The sequence below is a fragment of the Anthonomus grandis genome, chromosome 13 (assembly GCF_022605725.1).
Source record: "Anthonomus grandis grandis chromosome 13, icAntGran1.3, whole genome shotgun sequence".
In the NCBI taxonomy this organism is placed as follows: Eukaryota; Metazoa; Arthropoda; class Insecta; order Coleoptera; family Curculionidae; genus Anthonomus; species Anthonomus grandis.
The window spans coordinates 2,412,884-2,428,453 of NC_065558.1; the positions used below are offsets into that span (position 1 = coordinate 2,412,884).

Here is a 15,570-nt window from a genome sequence, read left to right on the forward strand (position 1 = left end):
CCGGCTTCTATGTGAGCTATCGGGAAAACTTCAACGGTTTTGTCTTAATTTCGTCGTTCTGAATCCAACGAGACCATCCGCAAAGTCGTAGCTTTTACGATAGCCGAGATATGGCATTTTTGAAGCCCATTTTTGGCCTCAAAAACGGACGTCGAAAACGACTTTTTCAGGATTTTCAAAGTGCTCTCATTCCCTTAGTTCTGCTCGGATCCTGTTATAACCCGGTGTTTTCGTAATCTAGGTGACCCAAATAAAACGCTGGTATACTTAGTTTGATTTCGAAAAAAATCAATTTTTGGTGAAAAAATTCGATACGGTTCGGGTATACCCGAAAAATGAAAAATTCCAAGCTTTGAAGGTCGATATCTCGGCTTCTATGTGAGCTATCGGGAAAACTTCAACGGTTTTGTCTTAATTTCGTCGTTCTGAATCCAACGAGACCATCCGCAAAGTCGTAGCTTTTACAATAGCCGAGATATGGCATCAGTATATCATATCTACAGTATATCAGGCGGGCAATTGTTAACAAAACAACAATCATTTACTGCTATCAATTTTTTTTTTTAGCACATGGTGTTGAAAATTGCACTTTTTATAACTTAAGGAGGCTTTAGAGCTAATTCTGTTTAAAATAGAAAAGAAAACCTTAGCAATCATTTAAAAAGTTTAAATTAAAAATACGAAATGGAAAATTGAAATCTGTTTGTTCTTTATAACAGAATTAGCTTTAGATCCCTTTTAAACTCATAAAAAGTGCCATTTTCAACACCTTATAATAACAAAATAGTTAACAAGTATGACATTATGATACATGAAAATTTTTAACATATTATGTAGAATTTAAAAGTGTGTTGACTATAGGATGGTTCGTTATTATTTAAATAAATAAAATTAGAACTTATGCTGATTGGGCCTATTTTTAAATATCCTATTAAGTCATTTTCAATTAACAACTTTAAAACAACTGCAAATTTTGATGCATTCCTTTACAACTGTTTAATATCGAATCTGGCAACATTAACGCTAACAACGAAGTTCTAGCAGCAAAGGCAAGGGCGTCGGGCGCGTCCTCCTTTATACACAATTGGTATTATAACTACACAATATGTTTTAAAATTCTACAATTGTGATGGGCTATTAGCAAGAATCTTTTTTAATCTACACAATTGTAAATAAAATCAACACAAGCCAGAAAATTGTAGTAAAAATATACTTGGTTATTAGATTTTTTACCAAACTGCATTGGATTAAAAAAAAATGTTGGAATATTTATACACATTATCTTAATAATTAATATCTACTTATCGTGTATTAATTTAATATGCAATAATTGTATGAAATATACACATTAAAACATATACAAAATGCCTAAGAATTTTTATACAGGACTGTGAGATATTATCTAACAATTGTGTATTAAAATTAAACATTTTTTTTTACACAACAAAATGTGAAAAAATCCATCAGGATTTTTCTGTGTGTATGCGATTATCACGGAAAAAAAAATTAAAACATTTTTATCAAGGTCGATTTATTCGTAAAAGAAGTAAAATTTATTTATTTTATAAACATATGTACACACATTATTTTAATATTAAACTAAAAGAACAATACGTGAACAAAAATGGTTATAGTTTACATTAACTGTTGAAAATGGCCACAACTTTAACACTCTGTAGCTCAAAAGTTAAGGATATCGCTTTATTTGAACTTTTCTTCTTAAAATCACCTAAGAATCTTCATCTTATTATGTAACACCTTGTATATGCAAAAAAAAGAAGGGTGAAAGGACACTGTAACATTAATTGTGGCATTACTATGAGTAAAAGTGTGCCGTAGAGTAATTTTCTTTTTTAGTAAAAAAGTTATCAAGGGACAAAGAAGAATAAGAAGGACCGCTTAAGGCCACTGCTTTTCCCCAGAAAAAATGGCACTAAAAGCTTCAAAAATATGGAATATCATTTTAAATCCCTGGAAAATATGCAAAATTACTTGAAATTTCTACGTATGAAAATCAACATCAAACATGTTCAATCTGGATCAGTATTAGTATTAGTACCAGCGGCGAAAGTCTAAATATTAGTTCGTTAAGAATTTCAAGTTCAAAATTGTGTTTTGTTCAAAAAAATATATTAGTATTAGTAAATATTGGTACATGTTAAATATACAGCAGATAAAAATTCATAAACGCCCGGACTATTGCGGTAAGATCAAACAAAACAGACTATCCGTAATTAAATGTCCAATATTTACCGAGATTCAAATAGGCAGCTCCGAATTAGTGAAAGTCTATCCTTTTGCACTAGTATTTATTACTTAATTTTATACTTTTGTAAGATGTGGCTTACCTTGGCCTCTAAAGTAACGCCAAAAAAAGAATCTTTTAGCGAATAAAACTTACCACAGTTGGCAGCTCCGTACCGATACTAGTAACGGATAAGGGTCCACCATTAGTAAACTCCGGAGGATTATCTTGATCGCCCAAAATCTGAAATATGGCCTCCTTAAAGTCTTTATATACGTCTGCTGGGGGACGTTCCCCGTGGATCTAAAAGAAATAGTTCCCCCATAAAAATAATGATGATGCTTGCAATTAAACTTATTTACCGATATAAGCATGTTGCTTTGATCGAAATACTGCGCAACAGGAATAACGTTTTTATAAAAATTATTAAGTTCCATCTTAGCTAGGGATAGGACGACTTGTCCCAATTTGGCACCATAGTCAATTTGTCTCTCTAAGACTTTTTGTCGCCACGATATTAAGATCACTCCGTTTACCACTTGTATCTGAAAAACGATCGCTTTCAATAAAATTTAATGAAACTTCGTGAAACTTACTTTCTCCGAATACTCGACCACATCCCTCATGTTCCTCGGGTATCCAGAGATTAAATAGGTTTTGGCGTTTGGCGCCATCTTCATCTCGACCATCAGCACTTCGGTTACGGTCCTACTCGACAATTGTCCATAATCTGGAATGTCTGAAAAACAATCGGTATGGAAAACATGCAATTCTGGTTAGATGGTTATCTAACTACAACAAACAAGCGATTATTGTTGTGAAAAAAAATAATTCTTTAATCAATTTACCATAGTGGCTTTGATCATAAATTAATATACGTTAAAAAGATTGGAATCGTTGAAAAAGGGATGTTTATGGTGTATAGGGATAAAATAAACACGAAACAAGTGGATCGATATTAAACATTTGTTGGTATATACTACGTAAACCAGACTGATGTGATTCGAACGATAAAGTGACATGAGCCATATATTTGTTGTTTTTTTTTTTTAAATTTACTTAATAGAAAGTTGGTTGGGTATGACAATAGTAGAATCTAAGTAGATCAGAAAAAATCTTCGAAAAAATTAATTATTTATTTGAATTAAAAGGTGATGTGGTATGTTCCCTTTATTCTGGTTAATTTAAATATAAATGAAGGATAGCAATTTATTATCGAAAACCGCTTTATTGTTTTTCGAATAGTTCTTCTAATCAATATAAAGGTACCGTAAACTGGGGTGACTTCGGCCTGCCGAGGTGACTATGGCCATTTTGGGAAAGATGTTTAGATTTGTTACAACATTAAAACAATTACTTACAAAAATTTTCTAGTACTTAATTTCAAAAGAAAACATTCTAAAAAATATACTAACCATGAAAAAAAAATTGTTACGTTTATACTTTTTTTCTGGCGGATGATGAAAATTCAATGACCTTTTTGCCAATTTTTTTACCTCTAAAAACTTTGTCTCCAGAAGTCTTTCTTTTCTCTTTGGGGCCAAATAAAAGGGTGAATAAGGATCGTTGGACACTTGTGACCTTAATTCAGTATGTTTTTTTCTTAAAAAAAGAATTACTTAGGTAATAGGGGGGTGCCATATTCACCCCTTAGATTTACAGACGTTTTGGGGTCAATATGGCCACCAGGCGACCTTGAAAATATTAGTAAATTATTTAACGGGTTGCGTTTAGTTTGTTACTTGTTTGCCGGCTTGAAAGACCGTTAAGAGTTGTTTGTTTACATTCGCAGATCACGATTAAAATAAAAAAGTGTTTTTTTCAATTTTAACCATTAATTAGGATATTATTAAATGTATAGGGCTTCATATCCATTTAATTATCGGCATATATTGAACCATATTGATTGATTCAACATTTTGAAGTTAGGTTCATGTTTTTAAATAATTTTTAGTTCCTATTTGTTTACCTACCTACCTATTTATTACCTAGAGTATTATATTTTTAAGTTCCTTTTTGTTACCAAATATTTAGTTTTAGAATGTTATTTTTTAGTTATTTCTTTAAATAGGTATATACAGTGGGTATTTGTAGGTTCTTACCTTGTTTTTATGAATAATCAAAAGGTTTATTAGTTTTGTTTCTGTTTTTTCAATAAAAAGCTATAAAAATACGATTATTTTTATTTATAGTAAAATAAAAAACACTAAAAACATTTTTTTTACACTTTTTGTGGCCATAGTCACCCATTTTACGCCTTCAAACAAGCCTATCCGTGTTTTTAAGCGTGAGGCCATAGACACCCCAAAATGCGGGGTGAATATGGCCACCATGTTTTTATTTTTTTTTTTCATAGATGCGAATATATATATCATATTTGACTAATAGAAATTGAAAGTAGACATAGCCTTCAAGGTTTTCCAATATTTACCATGGTAATTAGACGTTACTGGCAAAAGTTACACTCATTTGAAGTTGAAAAGTGGCTCATAGTAACTCCGGTTTACGGTACCTTCGAAAATTTTCCTCTTTAGGGGCAAAAAAAAAAGCTGTATACAGGGTGTTTCAGAACTATGGGATCAAACTTCTGGGGGTTGTTTAGTGCAACAGAAGAATTCATTTGAGTATAGGAACCCATGTCCGGAAATGACGCGTTAAAATTTATAAAAAAACATTACCTAAATAGGATCTGCTGCATTTATTTTTACCGTTTGTATTTATTAGTTTCTTTAACAAAAAAAAAAATTCTAGGGAAAAATTAACTTGAAGTGTTATTACTTCCAAGTCGTTGAAAAGATATTTGCTTAAAGTTTTTAAATAGGTTTAGGAAAAGACGTCAACCCTTTGGAGAAAAATACATTTTTTTACTTATAGACAGTTGACTAAGTTTACTGAAAAACTCCTTTAAAAAACGGTTGATATTCAACCCAATAATTAAATTTGCCATAAAACTGGGCATTACCTGACTTATTATGAACCTTAAAAGCATTGAAACTTGTCGGTAGTGGTATGGGTTTGCGGTAGATCTCAAGTTGGTATTTCTTGAAACAAGCACATTAGAAAAACCCAACTTTCCATATTTTTCTTCCTCAATTGTAAACGAGGCATTTGCGTAAAGAGAGTTTATAAAAATTAGGAAATATACTATTTCTAGATCATTTCCATTCCACACTCCAAAAAGATAATCCACGTATCTCCTATATACAGTGAGAAAAGCAATACACCTACCATTGACAATCCTTTTCCCCAAATGGTTCATAAAAATCTGACTCAAAAAAGGAGAGAAACAAGGCCCCATTGCTATTCCAGTAACTTGTTAACTAACGAAAAAATTCTGATTAAGTACTAGCTTGAGAAGTATTAAAAGATCATCAATAATATTGATCATCAAAATACATTAATGAAATCACCAGGTAGTTAGGAATACATTTTTAACATCCAGACAAATTATTTTCAACCCTTTGGTATGCAGAAATCTTTTAAAAAATTATGATGCCGTAGAGGACAGGAGTTCTAGAATTCATAAAAATAAGGTTACATAACACTTATCAAAGGTTTACTTAACCTTAGAGAAAAAAGAACTAGTAGGGTTTTTAATTATAAATATAAAATCTTAATCAATTTTCTCCAAGCGACCACACAAAATGTAAACAAACAAATAAACCAAAAACAATGTCACGGCTCATAAGCAAATTTTTGATCTTTATGTGCCAAGGTCAGAATAAATAAAAGGCTCTATTCTTTACGGAGCCTAAAAAAATGCACAATCATATTGACATCTTTTCCTCGATTTCACAATGCTTTGAAATCACATTTACTGCAGAGAGCTTTGTATGCAGTAGATGATTTTTTTTTTAATATTAATTTTTTGAGTATCATGCACGCACTGGCTAATTATTAAAATTTTTACGATGTAGAATAGCAATCTTTTGTATTGCTATTATATATTTGACCAGGTACATTTATGTCTTTTGTATCCAGTATTGTATATATTTATTTAGTATTTGTATTTTGGTTTCTATATTTGTGTGTTTTGATTTTTATGTATAGCTTTGTCTACAAAATTTTTTAATTTTTTTTGACAATAAACCATATTTGATTGATTGATCATCAGGCTTTAGGACCTGCACATACACTGTAAAACTGGGCACACTAAAAACGTAGTCGTTAGTGAAGGATTTATATTACTTAGGGGGTTACCTTGTGACCTACTTTTGGTAATTTGAAGGCAAATTAAATTACGATTTAACTCCAGTTTCTTTGCTACCTGAAGTCAAGATAGAGAGTTAGAGATACAACTTAAAAAACAAAGTGTTTCTGATGTATTTGCCCATACATCAGCAGAATTACATTCTGATGTAAAATATCTTTATATCTTAAAATAATCCTAAAAGCTGCAATAGCATTACGCTATTCTTATATTTATTAATTTTGACACAATAATGTTGATTGAATTTTTGGTACGTTATGAGATAAGTAACACAACACCTTATTGCGTCGATTTTTGCCTGAAATATTCCTGATACTATATTAATTTAAAAGGAACACCTAGAATAAGTAAATTGATGTTTTTTAAAAACTTAAGACCATCAACCCTCACAAATATTAATATTTCTATTATATTTGATATTTAATCGTATTTAACTTGATATATTAATTAACACCGCAATTTACCGTTTCTAAAAGCTCCAACAAAACCTAATCATATACGATTTCGTTTCTGAATATAGATCTTGCAGTTTGGATTTTGTAATTAAATAGGAAGATATCTTTTGTTAAAAGCATTGATCAGATTTATTTAATAGCCAAAAAAATATATTTTTAAACACGCAAAAACCATTTTATGCTCTGGGCACACAACATCATTATTGTTGTTAACTTTACAGTGTATGTGTAGGTCCTAAGGCCTGATGATGCCGTGCTTATACAGAGCGAAACACGTGTAGCCAATAAAAAGTTGCTTATGAGACCGTGACATTGTTTTTTGTTTGTTTGTTTGTTTAGTAGGGTTTTTATTTACATTTGCAAAATCACGAGAACCTAAAACGTTTAATACTTTATTTATGTAATGTGAAGTATATATACTCTTCCTTTAACAAAATAGTTATATTTACACTAATAATCAACTTACAATAAATCTGGTCATTACCTGAATTATTATGCAACCGTATCGCTATTAATTCAATTATGAAACCAGACAATTGATAAAACTAAATCGCTATTTGAATAATTATTAAACAAGTATAGTCACTTCGCTCCTATACTTTTGGTCCATGGGGACCAGTTTGGAACCTTTAAGTCTTGTCTGTAAAGAGCCATAAAGGAATTCTTAAAAAAAAAACAAAAATTATCAGGTGTGCTTAAGTCTGGTCAGTCGGGGGGTCAACTTTTATAGCCCAAGGAAAGTGTTCCGTCTATGTTGTTACTTTCCCTGTAGCGAATTCCCATTGAAAAAATTGGACAAAAAAAAAATTTTGACTTTGAAGGCGTCCTAGTCCTTAACAAAAAAATAAATAAAAATCTGTAAACAATCAAGTTATAGCCACCTATTTCGAGATTATAAAAAGGTAAACATCATTTCTCTACCCTAATTAGAAAAGAAGTTATAGGCACTTTTATCCGACACTCAAGTTGCAATTTGAGAGTGCCCTGTTAGGCTCTGCTTTGGTATTCATACTATATCTAATTTACATTAATGACCATAATGAAGCATTGAAACTAATACAACGTATAAACTTCTCCTTTCACAAAAGAATTATATTTAGACACTAATTAACTTACGATGAAATATGGACATTACCTGACTTATTATGATACTATATTGTTCCTTAAATAATTATTAAGCAAATTTAAGTTCACGCTTATCCCAAATTAGAATCGTTACACAAGTTGCAATTTGAGTGTGCCTTATTCCTTGTCTTATGATTTATTTATTTATTTATTAACGGTATCCATAAGTTTACAAAAATAAAATAGTACAAAAGATACTAATATATACAACTTAAGCTGGATTATACTAAGACATAAATCAATGTTACAAATTAATTTAAAGAAACAAGTCAAGACTATATTAAAAGAACGTTGCATTCTAGTTATAAGATTGTGCTGTCCATAAGTTCTACTATCAAAATCTACATAGAGTTTTTTAAGTCTAGTCAACAAGCCCGAAAATTCAGCCTATTTAAAAGATAATCACAATCAATTTAAAAATAAAACACCAGTCTGAATTATTACGCCTTAGCTCAAGTGGATCCAAAGATATAACTGACATGACCGATTTGTAATCAGTGTTACCGTTAGTTAATGGAACCTTAAGTTTAAAAGAACAATTTCTTAAGAATTTATTCTGGACTTATATATAATATTTTTAATAAGAGATTTATAAAATGGAGACCAAACTGAACTAGCATACTCTATACTAGAATGAACAGTACAGAGCATGAGAAGTCTTGACTGCATCTATCTATAAATCCTAGATTTATATACGCTTTCTGAACTAGCTCTTCAATATGAAACAAAAATCTGTACTTAGAATCGAAAATTACTTCGATATCCCTAATAAATTCCGCTACACTTTCTAAAATAGTGGAACCTATCAAATAATGTCAGACTGCGAATCCTTCCAAAAGTTATTAAATAACATTTCAGACAATTTAAATCTAAACCATTAAGATTACACCATTCACAAATACAATGGAAGTCATGTTGTATGCATAGACATAGACAAAAACAATTTTAAATCGCCAGCAAATATTAAAAATTCGCAATTTCTTACAAATAATGTCATATCATTAAAATCAACGGACTCAAATGCGACCCCTGAGGAACGCCAGATGGTACAGAAAAGCTGCTACATAAGCTATTAAGCTGTACACATTGCGATCGATCCAGTAAAGAGTTCCTTAGCCAACAAATAACATTTGAGCAAAAAATCCAGAGCTTGGAGCTTTGCCAGTAGAAGCGCATGATTAACTCTGTCGAACGACTTCGAAAAATCCGTATATACAGCATCAACTTATGAACCTTTAAGTTTGGGCAAGGTTGACTGTATACAAACTCCCTGATAATTTGAGCAAAGCCTTCGACTGCGTAGATCATGGCGTAAACTCATGAATTACACTTCTGCCTTGGGTGATGTAATTAATATTGGTAAGAGTGTTATTAATATTAGATTTCCCCAAGATCTGGTGTCATCTGGTACTCCTAATATTTCTAATATATATCAATGACTTTACAAGCATTGAAACAAATGTGAAGTATACATTCTTGGAAGATGACATCACAGTTTTTTTGCAGCTGATCACTTAGAGGAGACTTGCCTTCAATATATGGCTATTGAAGGCAAGCATTGGTCTTTAAGGAATGCTGACTGTTCCATCTCTTTATAATACTGGAGAACTTAATGTTTGTTGAAGTACCGTATCTGATGTTATTGGGTCACTAATATATTCACATGTATCTAAATACTTCTTTTTAAATTTAGTTTATTTCTCTTTATATATGAACTCAAAAGCTACTAATTTTTCAAACATCACACCATAGCAAAGTAAGAATCAAATTCATTAGTTTATCAAGACGCTTAAAAAGAAAACTAGCCTTAAAAAAAATCACTCTTTAAGCCACACAATTTACCTTGATATCTATTACCTATACTGATTAGGCTAGTATAGCCATCTAAAAAAGTTATAAACATTATAATTTATTTATTACATTATATAATATCAAAGGAAACTTACCATTTCCTATAGCATATTGTTGCAAAAGATCGGACATATTGATATGGACCACCTCCTTCTTTTCTTGCATCAAGGTATCACAATGTGTCACCTTACCACTTCCAGGACCACCTATAATAAGAATTATTCAATTTAATTTGAATTAAAGTACTTTTCTGTTCCAATAATATATCTTAATTGGATAATAGAGACACACCGAAACCTTCTTGGTGTTTATGTAGAAGTTTCAACATCATTACCATGAAACAACGTTTCATCTTTTAACTGCCATATTCGATTTTATTTTTTCATATTGGTTCGAAAAGAAACGAAGCATCATTTAATGAACTATAGAAAAATATTAGGAAAATGGCACAAATAAATAATAAAATCCTAAATACTGGAAGATCATCCAAGAAAAAATATGTTTCAACTAGTTTCAATTAATACGCAGTAATATCGACTATAGATCATGCTTACAATGGAGATATTGCTACATGTAAGCAAACAAGTTTTAATGAAATAAAATAATTCTGGCTAATACATGGATATTACCGCATGTTTGACAGTATTGGCACAGATTTACAGAATACTCGAATCGAATTTCCTTTATAACCAATTACTTATCTTTTTCTTTCTTCTTATGATATGCATACGCCTCTTTCATCCTTAAAGTAAGAGACAAGGACAAAATTCAGTCTGTAAGAAAACAAGTTCTCCTGAGATTTATTTAGCACCGTAAATCACTTATCGCAACCTAAAGAAAACCTCCAAAAACATTTTGTTATCTTTGTCAAACTGCTCAACAACTAGATATGCGTTGTTCCTGTCAAATTGGGGTTGACAAATAATGTTGTGACTTGCCTTCTGATAATGACGATGAGTTCATATGCCCCAAATGCTGGCTTATTATCGGCTGAGTCCGAAAATATGACCTCGTTTAATGTTTTTCATATATTTTACGTTTTTCAAGAATGCTTATATAGAAAAGTATTTCAAGCAGATGTTTAAGATGCAAATGACAAAATCCCCGAAAATTCAACTTCCTAATACATTTCCTAGATATTCAGTGAAAAAATGATTCTTACACCAAAAGCACTTCTGTGGCTTTTCTAAACCTAACCTAAAATTACATTTAATATACCATGGAACTGAAACTGAATGCAAAAAACCCATAATAAAGAGAAAATCAATGGATAATGAAGCGGTAGGGTCACGATAATGTCGGTAATCAGACTTCGCGTTTGCATGCACAAAAAGCTTATTTATATTGTATTGTTTAAGCAGTTTTAAACAATCTTTGATCATTAAAAATTGTATATATACTATTAAGAAGTCCGGAGCAAATGGATTATCTATAGTCTTAATAGAAAGTCGTTTCGTGCTAACGAGTCTTATTTTAAATCAATACAAAATTGTTGATTCCCTGGACATGGGCACACGAATTTCAGGCTAACAAGTCTTATGGGGGTCGTACATGAAAACGAAATTTATATAATCGATTAATGCTGGAGTTGCTCGCGTTATGTATTATCAGAAAATTTGATTGAAGTTAACATTAAATTCTATGACCAACTAAAATTTTATTTGATAGCCTGGAGAAAAGAATTGAAGATTTCTAAAAGAGCTTGAATTTTCCTCAAAATACCGAAAGTCATGATAAAGGCATATAAAGAAATGTTGGTGCAATTAATAAAATAGAAATTCTTTTCTAGAATAATTGAACTATAGAGGTATAGAAATTGAGTTCAAAAAACTGATTGAAGAAAAATACATTGCAAAAGGTCCATATGAAATACATGAAGATTTTTGACAGCAATTAAGGGATTAATTAAACAAGGGCCAAAAAATCATGACTAAGAAAATAATTAAAATCATAGAAATTCAATATTTTTAAAACACCATTTAAACTGCCTTAAAAAAAATAATTTAAAATTATTTATTCCGTATAAACTACTTGCAATTCTAATAAAACTTAACTATACGCTCTGGTAACTGGCTTATGGGAAAAATCATTAAATTGAAAAAATTCAAACGAAACTGAAAACGAAACTGACTTTCGATAACACGAAAATAAAACGTCCATAATTGTATATGAGAAACAAAATTTATGTAATCGATTTATGATTATTAATGGCGCTATTGCTCAAGGGAAAAATTGATTCAATTGGTTTGTGATGGTTTTTTTTTTTAGGAGGGAGTTACGGGAAGTATAAAACGCTTCCTCGTGCGTGCGACAAAAAACGCATAAAAAAAATGTTATATGTCCTAAATAATGATTTATACGTCCAATCTTGAAATATTTGACTACAATTGGATGAAGAAATAAATGAAATAAAGACAATGAAAAAATTTTTTAAAGGTAATTATGAAGCCTCATTACTATATATTAAGGAATTGTAAGATATCACCAGACTATGGATTACAGTCACACATCATAAAGACATCGAAAGCAAAATGGAACAACTCAACAGAATAAAATATACCCTGCTAACAATTTCCGCATCATATCCAAATGAATAGCCATAGAATTTATAAAAACCACACTACAAAAAGACATCATCCCAAAATACCATAAACACACTATAGTGTACACAGATGCCTCAGTTTACCCAATAAGTAAAACATGTGGAATAGGAATATATTGTGTAACATATATATAAAAAACTATTATATAAAAAACACACAACCTGCAGATATAAAGTTAATTTGGATACCCGCCATACAGATATCAGAGGCAACAAAAGACGTAGTAGCAGAGGAAAATTGAATAGAAATAATTTTCAAGAAATTCATAAAGGAAGGCAAGACAACTATATATTAGGACAAGATGCAATAACCTTCTGTCGCCAATGCAGTTTGTATTTAGGAAAAATGGGTCTACCAGCAATGGTCTTGCAGAAATGGCCACTCACAAAGTCGTAGAATTTGGAAAAAGTGAGTATATCTTTGCATAATTTTCTGTAATCTCTCAAAGGCCTTTGAGTATGTGTCCAGATGCTGCTGAGCAAGCGGGTACAAAATGGTATAAGAGGTAATGTTAGACTTTTATGTAGAAATTTACCAATATGCTGAAGACACGCAGCTGATTCACTACTTCAGAGAGCATGGTAGTACTATTCTTCAAAAGAGCTATTTGCGTTTGCGTATGCTTTATGCTAATAAGTCAATATTAAACTTCAAGACTAGGAAAAAACTTGCCGAAACTTTTGTTATGTCAATTATCCAATATTGTCTGATAGTTTTCTTTCCGTGCTTGGACCAGCAGACACAATATCGGTTACAACGTGTGCAAAATACCTGCTGTAGACTTATCTTTGACCTAGAAAAGTTTGATCATGTGACCCAAGGCATGTATGATTTGGGGTGGTTAAAAATACCTTATCTATATAAGTTTTTGTACTGCACCTTAGTATATCGCCTTCATAAATCCAAAGCTCCGATATATTTATTTGAGAAACTTATACCTAGAAATCATGTACATGCTCGAATTATTAGGCAAAATACTCTGACTATGCCCCATCACTCAATAGCTCTCTTTGAACGATCATTCACTTACAACGCAGTCAAATTTGTGAACGTCTTTACGCCTGATTTTAGCAATGGCCTGTATGTTTTTAAAAAACATTTCAAGAACCTGTTTCTACAGGAATCATTTAGGTAAATCAAAAGATTTTCTTATTTCTGTTAAATGAATATTGTTTTATTTTCTACTGATTTATGTTTGTTTATTTTGTTTTTTTTTGTGTAATTTAAGAAGGCTAAGAGTTTAAGAGTAGCTTTTAGCTAATCTTCGCCTTCGAAGGCAAAACTATGTATTTACTAAATAAAGGCTCTTTATTATTATTATTATTATTATTATTATTATATATAAGACTTATTGACTCATACTTGTCTGGCAGAACTTAAATGCAGGTGCGCCACAGAGGTCTATAATAGGTCGTCTTCTGTTTATCTTGTATGTCAATGAACTTTCGGATTACATATCAAGGTTTAAAATCATCCATTATACTGATGATACCACCCTTCTCAGCTATGGTAACGACGTTTCAGATTTTCAAGTAGCTGAGGTTTTAACAACTGATGATCTCAACAAACATGGTTTATGTCTCAATATTGAAACAATTGAGCATGTACCTTTTCCTTAAAAAAAAATGGAGGCATGTTTCTTGGCATCTGGATTGCCATTATTATTATTATTAGGATAATTATAATTGTTATTATTAAATAAATGTATATTACAAACACATAATCAGCAACCTCAATCGTCTTAATTATAAGTTTATAGAGAAGATCAACAAATAGAAACAAAAATTATATATCGAATGAGGTTCTTTTATTCAAAGGGGTCTACGTAAAAGATCAAATGATTAAATTTTGAAAAAAAGGAGTTTTCGCCTTTAATTTGGCCTGATTTATTAAAACATTCAAGAATCTATTAGAAGGAAGATTTACCCCAGGCAGTTGAAGTCATTTACAAAGAGAGTCTTCAACTGCCTGGAAGAAATAAGAAATTTGGGTTTTGCAGTACTTTTCTGGTTAAGGTTAAGGTCAAATTGTTTTGACTTTTTCTTGGATTTTTTTAGATTGTTCCAGAATCAACATTCAACTTCCTGAAAGAAGGACGAAATTAAAAGAAGAATTATTCCAGGCAGCTGAAGTCATTTACAAATAAAGTCATCAACTGCCTGGAAGAAATAAGAAATTTAGGTTTTGCAGTATTTTTCTGGACAAGGTTAATGTCAAATTGTTTTGACTTTTTCTTGGATTTTTTTAGATTGTTCCAGAATTAACATTCAACTTCCTGAAAGAAGGACGAAATTAAAAGAAGAATTATTCCAGGCAGTTGAAGTCATTTACAAATAAAGTCATCAACTGCCTGGAAAAAATAAGAAATTTAGGTTTTGCAGTATTTTTCTCGACAAGGTTAATGTCAAATTGTTTTGACTTTTTCTTGGATTTTTTTAGATTGTTCCAGAATCAACATTCAACTTCCTGAAAGAAGGACGAAATTAAAAGAAGAATTATTCCAGGCAGCTGAAGTCATTTACGAATAAAGTCATCAACTGCCTGGAAGAAATAAGAAATTTAGGTTTTGCAGTATTTTTCTGAACAAGGTTAATGTCAAATTGTTTTGATTTTTTCTTGGATTTTTTTAGATTGTTCCAGACTCAACATTTAACTTCCTGAAAGAAGGACGAAATTAAAAGAAGAATTATTCCAGGCAGTTGAAGTAATTTACAAATAAAGTCATCAACTGCCTGGAAGAAATAAGAAATTTAGGTTTTGCAGTACTTTTCTGGTTAAGGTTAAGGTCAAATTGTTTTGACTTTTCTTACACTATTCCAGACTCAACATTCAACTTCCTGAAAGAAGGACGAAATTAAAATAAGAATTATTCCAGGCAGTTGAAGTAATTTACAAATAAAGTCATCAACTGCCTGGAAGAAATAAGAAATTTAGGTTTTGCAGTATTTTTCTCGACAAGGTTAATGTCAAATTGTTTTGACTTTTTCTTGGATTTTTTTAGATTGTTCCAGACTTAACATTCAACTTCCTGAAAGAAGGACGAAATTAAAAGAAGAATTATTCCAGGCAGCTGAAGTAATT

General features: G+C 31.0%; 1 protein-coding gene across 1 annotated transcript in view; it reads right to left on the reverse strand.

The window, feature by feature from the left end:
• The window catches only part of LOC126743969 (adenylate kinase isoenzyme 5), a 41,601-nt gene that overhangs the window by 12,344 nt on the left and 13,687 nt on the right, over positions 1-15,570 (reverse strand). Inside the window, exons 3-6 of the mRNA XM_050451262.1 lie at positions 9,982-10,092; positions 2,842-2,984; positions 2,608-2,790; positions 2,402-2,548 (exon numbers count right to left, since the gene is read on the reverse strand). Of these exons, the coding sequence (XP_050307219.1) occupies positions 2,402-2,548; positions 2,608-2,790; positions 2,842-2,984; positions 9,982-10,092 (584 nt within the window). The remainder of the gene's footprint in view (positions 1-2,401; positions 2,549-2,607; positions 2,791-2,841; positions 2,985-9,981; positions 10,093-15,570) is intronic.